The sequence below is a fragment of the Hirundo rustica genome, chromosome 4 (genome assembly GCF_015227805.2).
Source record: "Hirundo rustica isolate bHirRus1 chromosome 4, bHirRus1.pri.v3, whole genome shotgun sequence".
Classification (NCBI taxonomy): Eukaryota; Metazoa; Chordata; class Aves; order Passeriformes; family Hirundinidae; genus Hirundo; species Hirundo rustica.
Genome location: NC_053453.1, coordinates 75805881 through 75817954, shown reverse-complemented (window position 1 = coordinate 75817954; position 12074 = coordinate 75805881). Strand labels below are relative to the sequence as shown.

Sequence of the window (12074 nt, the reverse complement as noted above, 5' to 3'; positions counted from 1 at the left end):
TACACCAAATAAAAGAACTAAGTTTGACATTTTGCAAAAAAAAAAAAAAAAAAAAAAAAGAATGCCAGAGCAACTTTTTCCAAAATCACTATGATTCAGTCAAGTGCCTGGATTTTAATGCAGTTCCAGCAGGATTTCCTTTCTGCTTCCTTGAGTAGAAACATCCACACTACACCAAAGAGTTCCAGAAAACTGCATCAAGCTTGGCAGCTTCTGGGTTTATCTGGGATGAAATGTTGTGAACACACCTCAGATCACAGCTACTCATGTTGCAAGCTCAAAATCAGAAGTAAAAGACCCATTTGGTGATAGCTCCATGCCCCTGCCAGCAAAGTTTCCTCAAGTGTTCTGCTCAAATGAACTTCTTCCTGTTTCTCGTTACTGAGCTACCTCATTTTCTCACATCACTGCCACTAATCTGACAATGAAAAGAAGGAAATATTCTGCTTTTACCTGCAACACAATCACCTTGGCATTCCTCTTTACGCTGCCTCCTTATACTTTGAAAAATCTCTCTGATGTGGTATGGGAGGCCACTACATTCTCACTGTTTAAATCTCCCTCCTGAAATTCACTCAAAAGATCTCAGCAAGCCTATCGGTTTTGAAGGTGGGTATGTACTTTAACAGAAGTTATTCTTCAGTTAACTTCCTGATGACACTTCACCTGTTATTTTTCAAAATTATGGCCTGATATCTCATGCCTGTCCTGCGGGGTGACATGCCTTCGAAGTTTTTAATCAATTATTAGAAAAACCCACAAAATTTTCTTCCAAAATTGCATTTAACGTAACTTTTAAAACATTTGCAATAAACATAAAAAAGATCGTTTTTCTGCCTAAATCAGTAGTTTTTCTTGCTTCCAAAAGACCTTTGAAGATATGGTTTCCTATGCATTATTACTCTGAGGAATTTTTAGTGATATTTACAGTCCCTGTTCCCACTGAACTGGGCATGAATTATGCTAACAGGCATCTTTCCAACCTAATTACCGCTGATATACTAATTTTGAACATTTAGATGTTGCCATTAAATTATTTTCACTTTATATATCCAACTTTGTAAATCTACTGTGCAACTGTGCAAATTTTTCCTCACCAATTCCTCCCTTTTCGGCTAACAAGCCATAAGGAGACACACCCAGAGACTTCCTAGTCCCTCATTTTCCGTTTGAAATTCACTACCTCTACCATTCTCTCAACTAATAGAACATGACAGAATCAACCCACATATTTCAGCACAGACTTCATTTCAACAACAGTCTCCTCAATTTCTACTACTATTGTGAGCAAATACATTTTTCTCAATGAGATATGAAAAACAGCTTTATTATCATATTTACTAGAAGTAAAATCATTAACATGCAGCAATAAAGCTTTACAGCTTAGTTTAAAAATACATTGCCTAAATATATTTTTGTATCTCCAGATTTACTTGAATACCACTAAACCTTATGGATGAAATCCATTCATGCTCAGGTGGAAAGAGCTATAGAGTTTTGAAAAAGAACAGTTTGCATACTGGAAGATGAATGTTTTTTAAAAATCAGGTACCTGTGTAACCTCATGAACACTGACAGGATATTGACACTTAAAGGTGTAAATACCAAAGGTATTCAGAAGCCCTACTGAGCATTTTTTCTGCTGTGTCCTTTAAGACTGTGAAAAAAGTCAAAACTGTGAATGCATGGAAGCAGCAGCATGGTGCATTCCTTGCCATTTCATCACTGCTAAAAACACAGAACTCCAGCTCACTTTTGCACTATGTTTCCTCTACCTAAGTGAAAGGAACTTGATTAAACTGTGATTCTATTCTTATTTCCTCTTTGTCCTGCAGGATACAGACTGTCTTTTACCTTCTCAACTGCAAGTACAACCCAAGGGCTTTTCCTGTATATGGGCCAAGCCTAATCATTGCGATCCACTTACACTGGACTCACTCACTCTTCTCTTGTCTCACCCCTCATCAATTTTGAAACGTTTGCATCCCCACTCCTCCACCCCCAATGCACAAGACTACAATGGTTACAACCAACAACCAAAATATTTACATGTTTGGGGCATGTGTCAGCATCTCCCAGAGTTCTTTTGTTTCACTATTTTTTTTCACAGTTATTCCCATGGAAAGAAATCTTTCAAGCAAAAAGAACTGAAGCTTCTTTTCTTGTGTTATTCTGCAATCATAAAGAAACCTGAAAGCAGATATACTACTTAGAATTGTTTTTAAGAAAATTCTCTGGACATCAAGTTAATATCCTTTGAGAAGACAGCATTTTTGTTCCAGTACTGCAAGTTTTTACCAGAAATCATCACGACATAACCTCATTAGACAAATCCCTTGTCAGCTAAAACACACCCTAATAGATCATCTATGAAGATACACTACCCCTTCCTGAGAAAGTATTCTCAGAAATAAATTTAAGCTTTCCTTATGGATAATTCTCTTTTCCTAATCTCCATTAATTTACCTTTTACTGGAATTTTCTTTACAAGCCTTTAGGAACTCAGCTGCCTTTCTCCAGCTTTTATTTGTGACATCTTTCTTCAGAGAAGAGAGGATAAAGCATTAAGTTTATTTGCTAAACAAAACCTCTCACCATCTAATTATTCCCTTCCTAATTAGAGACAATGTTTTCAACTGACATTTGATTATAGTATCCAGAGATTCTCAAGCCACTCTTCACAGAGGAGAACACCCATTCCCCATCTTCTTCCATTTTCCATATTCTTCGAAAATCCTGAAATTTACTTTTTCAAAGTCTCTCACCCCCTTCTACTGCAGAGGATGTTTCTCTGTTTCAGTAATTCCTGATTACTATATTTATACTTATCTTATTCATTGCCCATTCTAAGGCAAATTATCTGCAAGAAGATGCAGAGGATCTTTGGAAACAACTTCTAGCACCTGGAAATTATCTAGGGAGCTGCAGAGGTCTGTGGAATTCTCCATGCTCACTAAGCAGGCACTGGATTACTGGCATTCAGTAAAATCATTCAGATGTTTCAGCTAGAGCAGAATGACATTTTTTAGCAGGTTTTTACATTACTTGCATATTACCTGCTCTCTAAAGATTGTTTAGACAACCTCTGGTCCAACTCCAGGTGTACATTTCAGACAATAAACAGAGTCCTGGCTACAATAAAAAGGTGCACTGAAATCTGGAACAATGTCTCCATGTTCTCAGATACTTATTTACACTGCTACCATTTCTGGCTGCTGAGGAAAAAATGTCTCTAAATGCTGCTCCAGGGATGCCTTAATATAGTTATTATACACAGCTTCCAACACAGCCAAAACTTACTTCTGTCTGTGCAAGCAGGATGAGTTTTTCCTGTATTCAAGATTTTGCTTCAACCATTTTAAAAACTGTAATGCTTAAACGATAATTCAGCTACAAGCCTAATAAAAAACATTTAAATATATATACATTTTTGCAGATGATCTAAACAAAATGATCTCTTATTTCTGAATTGCAGGCCCTTTAAACAAAGTGAAACAGCTGTACAGTGCTAGGATCACCAAAGAATCATCTTTCCAACGTGGAGAAATGACAAGTACCACTACCCTACTGAAATCAGGAGGAAAAAAGCCCCCACAGGACCTTAATAGCACAGTGACACTTTTACACCACGTGCGAGAAAAAGGACACACTGGCATTTTGCCGTAAGATTCATTCAAATCCGAAGAAGAATTCCACGTAGCAAATGACTGCTGAAGTCCATGCAGCACTCTCAGATCTTCTGGATAGCTCACTACCAATACCTTGTTTGAGAGATCTGGGAAGATCAAGGAGCCTGGGACTGTTTGTGTGATGCACTGCTGTACGGCTATGATAAATAACTTAAGTCAGCTTCAGCAAGCTGAGAAAACACACTAAAAAGGACAATTCAGGCCAAATCATCAGAGAAGAAGGTGAAAATTTATAAAGGACACTCAAACACCTCAGTGACAAGAAAGGTGCATTGTTAAAAAAAAAGCAGTTGAAGAGCATTTGACAGAACTTTGCGGTGCTGGAGCTAAGTCTAGAATGGTCTGAAGCAAGTAGGAAGTTGTGTGCATATCAATCCAGCTTTCGCCCACGCTCTGCTGACGAGCCAGCAGGGAGCCACCAGACTTCATGAGAAAAGCCTCAGGATGCTGCCTGCAAGGACTATCTCTGTCAAACGGGGAAGGCCTGATCTAAATAGTGTGACAGAGCCATCAGGCCAATACCCCACAATTATTTCTAGTAAGACAGCATTTTAAATGGTGGTGATTCAGCCTTGATTCAGATTTTCTCAGGGGTACCTCCCAGGATTTAATATCACCTACTAGAATACCAGAAATTCCTACAACACCAGTAATTCAGAAGGAAGGAAACTGCTTCTCAGCAGAAAAACTGTAGAACTCCTGTATAGCTCCAGCCATCACTGATCATCTCCTCACACATCTGTTTCAGTTCTTCAGAAGAACTGCCTGCCCAGCTTGAGATAGCTACTCCCACATGTAATTCCACAGTTAACCATTACCTACATGTATTTGCATTTATGTCATTAAGGGGTATATTTTAAAAAGGTTTTAGAACTTCACACAAGCAGAAGCTAATTTAACATCAACTCACACACAGCCTTCTGTCTCATTTTCACAGATACACTCAATACCAAGGTACTTAGGCCACTTGTCAGAAAACAAAAAGCAACTTTTACAAGTTTTGACACAAACTGCATCTGCTGCATCAAACCAGGTCTCAGAGCGACAAACTTCTCTGAATTTTAGTTAAATGAAGACTGCTTCCCAGTGGTGCCTCTGAGCAGGCTTCAACAGCCAAAGGCTGTCACGCTTGTGGGAGAAGTAAGTGTTCTCTTTCTGTAAGAGCTGATTGACAAGAATACCTGGGATTTGACACGCCTGGTTCTCTTCAGCATAACATTCATCCTTGAGGCCTGCTTTGGGGAAGCCTGGGTGTCTGAGCTGAGGTCCTCAGCCTCCACTTTTTCCTTAAGATCCAAGTTAGGCTTTTGGATGCCCTAGAGGAGCAGAGCACAGGACACTGTGTTGGTCAGGCAGTGCTGATCGTTCCACAGCCTGTGAATCATTCTCTTTGCTATGAAACAGGACAAGTGAAGTCACACAGCAGTACACACACCATTTGGAAAAGAGGCCAATTAATTCATTCACCCTTCAAAGAAGAAAACTGAATCCCAGCTAGCAGGTTATCAAAAGAAAAATAAACATTTCCAATTAAGCATATAATTTTGCCACATTTTCCTTCCCAACACGGTTGACTCCAGTCCTATAAAGAAATACCAGAAAATAACTACATGAGGTGACATTGCAACTTCTAGCACTATTCTGTCACAGATAAGTACAAGGGTGGCTCCAGCTTTGCTGGCACAGCTGGAGCTTCCAGCAGCCCTGACCCCAGGTCCCAGTCTCACAGGGAGTAGCACAGCACCGGGTGTGCCTTTGGGGCCCCTCTGCACAGCAGGAAAGATGAGAGTCTCACCATGAGGCTGACCCCGGACTGGAAGAGCTCGTAGGGATACAGGATCCGCTCATAGTGAGACTTGAGCAATGAGCCCGTGCCTTTTCCTGGCAGGTAGCCAAGCCGGCTCGCCACTTTAGACCACTTCTTCTCTTTGGTCACCACTTCAAAGCCTCCTTTGTTGGCAACAATCTGAAATGCATAAATAAAAATTTAAGGGTTTTGAGCTGCTCTCACCAGCTTGTGTAAAGCAAGAATCAATTAAACCAACCAAATGTTAAGAGGTTGCATGAAAAGCAACAGAATCCTGAAATTAGCTTCTGTTTCCTGAAGAACTAGTCCTCTAACAACAAAGCACTTACTTATTGTTTCCTATATTTAATGTGATTTTTAATTTACTAGCAAATGAAAACTACATGCTGTCCCGGACAGGAGGGCTCCAACAGTTAAGGTTTATGATGTGCTGGAAAAAATACAAAATCTACCATAAGAACAAACTGAAAAGTTAATTCTCACCAGACTTGCACTCGGCTGTAAAACACAAGTCTGGCCAGCAATAAAGCCCATTCTAACAGATCCCAGGCAGAAGGGAGTGTTGGAACTCAGAACTTACACAAAACCCTGAAGTGAAGAGGCTACTATAAAAAGAGGGAAAAGTGAATTCACTTTCCAACTCAGTCCAGTTATTACACGTGACTTCAACTGGTTTGAGATCAGTAATTCACACACAGAACTATCACTGCTTATATCTATATGTAAACAGAATTAAAAACAAGACCATTTGCCTGCAAGCAATGATCATAACAGCATATGAGTTGCTTCCTCCAACACGCAGGCCACATTTCCACTGCCTCCATTCCTTTTACAGCTTCACTGCCAAGCAACTTAAAACAAAAATGGGTTATAATTCCATTTATATTATTGTAAGACTAATATAATTTTTACAGCAGCGTAGTTTTGCGTTGCACTTCTTTACACACAAGGACTAAATTTCAATGTTTCACATTGATAGAAACCTCAAGGCAAAAACATTTCGTTACTGGAGTGAAATGTATGATTTGCTTGTGAGGCTGAGGTAAACTAAGAAGTCTAACTGTGACAGCGACAAGTAAATTCGTTAATTCTGATTTCTCCTATAATCACACAGAGTTACACTTAAATAAAACAATAATATTATTGATCATTATTTTTCTTCGTATTTACAGAAGAGTTCTAGAAACAACTTTTAAAATTAAACCATCCCCAAACTTCAATTTATCATTAAAATTTCCAGGGAAACTTGTTTTCTAAAATTATCTATGCCCGAACAATGGCTAAAGAAGCCAGTAACGAACCTAATCAACTCAGAGCTGTAAATCTACAGCCAACTGAAAGGCTCCAGTTCATTACAGTGACCCAGATATTTTCCAGTACCAATATTCTGCATATCCCAGTAAGCCACAAAAAGAAAAAAATATTGAAAGACATTTTATCAGCTTTTCTCTGCATTTTATCAGCCCTTCCAGACTTTCCAAAATACTTGACTTTCTTTAAAAGTAAAACATACTCAGGTCTTTACATTTTTACTTACCTAAGAGAAATAAATCTTGATGGGGAACAGAAACCGATGCTCTAACCTAGAAGCACTAGAACTACCAGAACTTTGGTCTTTTCCCTGCAAAAAGAAATCTACCTACTTATATTTAATAGCAGCTAAGTTTATAATGGTACATATGTTTCGCCAGTGCAAAACCAAATTCCAACAGAGATTTGTGTGTAAACTTTGTGTGAAGTTTGGTGTGTTCACCAACTGTAACTACAGAAACATTAATTTCTAGCCAGCCTTACGCCAAGTCTGTTTTGGAAATTAAAGTAAGTATTCCTGAAGTTGACGTTATAAATTTTCAAAGATACATGTTTATAGAAACCTCTGCAGGAAGAGAGGAAGGAGAAATTGCAACAATTCATTACAGAATTGTTGATCAGAGCTGAACTGCACACAGGCACACTGCTGCCTTCCCAAAGAACCCCTTAAACTCCTGCAGCTCCACCACAGGTAAAAGTGTAGAACTAAAAATCCTGATGGCAGCTGACATCAGGACATTCAAGCTAGAGAAGGTAATAAATACCTGCTGTATGGAATCCAGCCAATCCAACTAAAGGTAACTAATTTAATTACACTGTGACATGTTTGGCATAAACATTCAAATCAGAAATGTTTTTTCACTGTTTTTCCCACTTATTTAACCTCCAGATTAATGAGATTAGTGCTGTAACCCAAGCCCTTCCTGTTGCTTGGCTCCTTGAGCTTGAATGAGAACTGAAATCCCTGTCTGCCTAAGGCCTACAAATACTTACCTTGCTCAGACCATAGAGATCCAGTATTTTTCTCTCGACCACAGGGATTTTTAAATTGGATCCTTGGAGTTCCCAAAATTTTGCTAACTGATCCAAGAAGTCCAGTTTCACTCTGGTCATTGCCTGGAATCAGTAAAGGTAGACAATCACATATGTTCAATACCAAATGTGAAAAAACCTTATAGTCCTGAGAGAAAACAAAGTTTTTATAGTGTTTCCATTTTCAATGTGCAACTTGGCAGGGGAGGTATTTCTTTGTCACATTTAAAAAAAACCAAACAAACAAAAAAACTCCACCCTAGAAATAGAAACGTTGACAAAAAGAAAGACCTTTACAAAAAGAAAAGTATATATGCTTCTTCTCTCTGCATTTAAGACCCTATAAATTAAATTCCTACCAAATAACTTCTTGGTCTGAAAACAAAATGCATACTTATGAAATAATCAGCATTCCAGGGAGAAACACAAGAACAATTATTAAAATATACATTGGTGGGGAGGAGGGAAATTACAAGCAGTTTTTATACATGCCTTAACCACACAAAGGGCCTCCTCCCTGGAGTATTTCTGGAGTACTCAAATCACTTTCCATAAGGAGACCCATTTACAAGCCAAACGACATTTTGGTATGTGAACAAAGCAAGACTTTGAGAAATGTTGTAGAGAAAAGGAAAAACCAGGACAGAATGGAGGTCATACTGCTTTCAAGACAGCTCCCTTAACTTTTTAAATCATAAAATTAACCAGCTATAATAAGCCTATAAAAGATCATTTTAAGGCTTAAAAGGCATTATCACAACAGTATGAGGTAACCAGAGGCATCAGAGCAGCAATAAATATTTTAAGAGGAAAAAACTCATTGCTTGTGGATCTCTGAAAGCTAGACACTGGCTGCTCTTACTACACACATGATATTTGGAATTCATTTCAGACACTTGCAGTTGAATGTGAAAAACTCATGTGGTTATTCTAAGTAATAAAATAAAAGCCAGATTTTTCTCAAAGCCAGGGAGAGTTATTTTATACAAACTCTGCCACTGCCAAGTATAAACATTGATGTGGTCTATGGGCTTCTAAAGTGTCTCACATCCAGAAACCTGCCAAGATGCAAATCTCAGGCAGGGAGACTTTCTGCTTTCAGTGCAAACACTAAATTATATCAACAGTGGAAAAGCTCACCTCCAGTTCATTCAGGCGCTGAATTCGTGGAGTGAAACGAAAACTTTGTACTTCACATGCAAATGGAGGCTGCCAGTCCTAAACAGAGACAGAAAGACATTTTATTGCTTCCAGAAACTTCTCTGAAATATGCACAAAACCAAACACCCGAATAACGCCTGAGTAAACAAGCTTCCAACAGTAAATTAGCTTCTCAGAACAACTGGTGATATCATTTTCCAATTTTAAGACATTTTTGTGCTTATACAACAATGTTCCTCCCACCATATTTTAGTTTGAAGAAAGATCCTCACAGATTCAAAAATGTCAAAGAAAATAAGGTTCAAAGCATCTCAGTATGCACTACCTCATGCTAAGCTCAAACATGAGATACACTCTGTATAGCTAATGGGTTATTTATTTACTTCAATAAAAGAATCCACGTATCTTGCACACTGAAAAATCCTCAGTGTCCACAGCAACAAAGACTAAATCAGGCACATTATAACACATCTAACATTTTCCTGCTTGTCTACAGCCATTTCAATAAACACAACACCACTGGCCCGGAGCCCAATCCTTTAACAGGAATGGAGCCTTTAATAATGACTGTCTCAGCACTGTCAGGGCTCTGTGCACCACAAGTACCTCTCAAAACTGCGTTATGACATCAAAACATGCAATTCAGCTTTTTAGCACTTTTTACCAAGGCTTCAGTTAGAGCAGATTGTCCACCTGGCAGTGACTGCACCAGAGGATGAACACGCCATTACAGGTGGACAAGCCACACAAAACGTTTGCTATTTGCTCTGCTGCAGCACATAAAGGCCCTGAGCACAACCTTAAATATTTACAACTTCTAATACTAGAAAAGAGCAATAAATCAGCCAGCTTAGTATGAAACGGCTGATTTAGCAATTATTGCAGGTTGCAAATCAACCCAATGCATGCATCCTGCGAAACCCTGCAAGGCAAACAGCTCAGCAGGCCCGGAAAAACACAAATGCATCCAAAGGCCAGGAAAGTTCCAGTTATCCTCAATGAACAGGCTCTGCATCCGTTCCTTGTGGCCTCTCAACCTGAGCTATGCATCTTATTTTAGAAAGGGCAGCCACCTTGGAGGTCAAGTTTTCACGACGTCATTAAACCAACTAAACACATTCTGGGAACCAAAACAGGTCAGGAGAGAAAGAACCACGAAATCCAATCAGCAACCCCCAGGCCCACACTGTTCTCAGCTACACGCTCTCTTTTCAGGTTTTTACCTCTCTCGCTGTTTTCAAGTCTCTTATTAACAGCCTCATTTGAAGTTTATTTGTACTTTAATAATTTAGTGACGTAAGTGCCTTTTGCCAAGCTGCCCAATGCTCTCCCTGTGATGACCTGCCTTGCCAGGTCACTGGGCTGTAAGGAAGAGAGATGAAGCTGCTGCCTCCTGAAAAGCTGCGCACAAACGTAATGTCCGAACGCGAACAGGCCGGCCGCCCTCCTCTTAATGCTCTAAAACCTATGTTCATGAACAGTGATCGATTACGAACAAATACCCTTCCTTCTCCCTCTTCCCCGCCCGGAGCAAACGCCCGATTTCACCTACAAAGCCTTCCCAGCTTTCACAAGTCGACCGCCGGCGTTTTGGAATTAAAAATAGCGCAGAGTCCCGGGCACGGCCCCGCACTATTCGCTTCTCGCTGCTCCAAAGCAGGCTCTAGAAAGCCCCGCTCGGAGGTCAAAGACTCTACAGGTTCCTCGGGTCCCTGGCACGGACACCGCGGCCTATGGCAAGCAACACACGAAACCCCCGAGCGGGTAGGGAGCGCGGGGGAAGCGCCCGCCCAGCTCCTCACGTCCTCCGCTGGGCCACCGAGGGCCCGGCCGCGCTCAGACCGCCCGGCGCACCCCGGGGACCCCCCGGGCGCAGCCCCCAGGGCGGGCGGTACCTTGGGGGGCCGGATCTTGCAGATGCCGGTTTTCTCGGCCAGGCCGCGGATGCGGCCGATAAAGCCGAGCGGGTCGCTGAACTCCTCCCAGCTGGGCTCGAACACGGGGCACTCGGGCGGCGGCACGAACTCGGCCGCGTAGCGCGACCCGCCGCCCCCCGCCATGGCCGCAGGGGGAGGGGGGCGCCGCCGCCGCCGGGAGCGCAGGGCGGAGAGGGGCGGCCGGGGGGCTCAGGGGCCGGGCCGGGGGCCGAGGCGCATGCCCCGGCGGCGCTGCCGGGCGGGGCGGCGGGACCTGCTACCGAGCGCCGCTGTCGCCGTCCCGGCCGGGGCCGCTCCCCCCCGCCGAGCCCCGCTCCTCGCGTCCCGGCCCGCCGGAAGTGACGCGTCTTTCTAAGCCCTCCCCGGAAGTTTCGCACATTGCCTTCCGATCCAAAAAGTAGTCCCTCCGCCGCGCTTCTTCTGGCGAGGTGGCTTCCGCGTCCGCCGCTCTCGGAAACGGCCCCGCGACAGATTCCAGCGCAAGTCCGCCCGGCCCGCCGCCCCTCAGGGCACTGCGCGGGGCAAGAGGGAAGGGGGACGGGGGAGGGCGGGGCCGCCGCCACTTCCGCCGCGGAGGAATGTGCGACGAACGCAGCCATTCACTTCCGGTTCCGCGGGCCGCGTCGCCCATTGTCTGTGACTGACGTCAGGAGCGCCGCTGGAGGCCACGCCCCCGGCCCCGCCCCTCGCGGGACCCGCCCCTGCCCTCAGGAGCCGCCGGTCGGTAACGATGGAAGTGTCGGGATCGGGAGGGGAGCGCTCGGGTCCGCGAGTCCCACACCGGCCCTGCCCAGGACAGCCCGAGAGTCACACCGTGTGCCCCAGAGCCTTGTCCAAACGCTCCCGGAGCTCCGGCAGGCTGCTGCTGTGCCCGCTGCCCTGGGGAGCTGTTCCAGCGCATGAACAACCTCTGGGGAAAAACCTTTTCCTGACAGCCACCTAAACCTGCCCTGGCACAGCTTCGGGCCATCCCCTGGGGCCCTGGCACTGACACCACAGAGAGATCTGTATCTTTTACCTATCCACAGTCTTCCAAAGTAAATTGCACGACTTTCTGTTTTTAACCAGAACTCTGCCTTCAGTGTACACCAAACACCACATTTCACTTTATTCTTACTGATTATTCAAATCTCCGTG

At 43.0% G+C, this 12074-nt stretch overlaps 1 protein-coding gene across 3 annotated transcripts in view; it reads right to left on the bottom strand.

The window, feature by feature from the left end:
- KDM5A (lysine demethylase 5A) overlaps window positions 1-11359 on the bottom strand; it is a 49902-nt gene extending 38543 nt beyond the window's left edge. The window contains exons 1-5 of one of the 3 annotated variants that reach the window (XM_040063472.2): window positions 11315-11359; window positions 8980-9057; window positions 7801-7923; window positions 5485-5655; window positions 4871-5005 (exon numbers count right to left, since the gene is read on the bottom strand). In XM_040063472.2, the coding sequence (XP_039919406.1) occupies window positions 4871-5005; window positions 5485-5655; window positions 7801-7920 (426 nt within the window). In that variant the 5' untranslated portion in view covers window positions 7921-7923; window positions 8980-9057; window positions 11315-11359. Of the gene's footprint in view, window positions 1-4870; window positions 5006-5484; window positions 5656-7800; window positions 7924-8979; window positions 9058-10895; window positions 11073-11314 lie in introns of those variants that run through there. The other 2 variants (XM_040063473.2, XM_040063471.1) reach the window with 2 other exon arrangements.
- Between the last annotated feature and the right edge of the window lie 715 nt (window positions 11360-12074).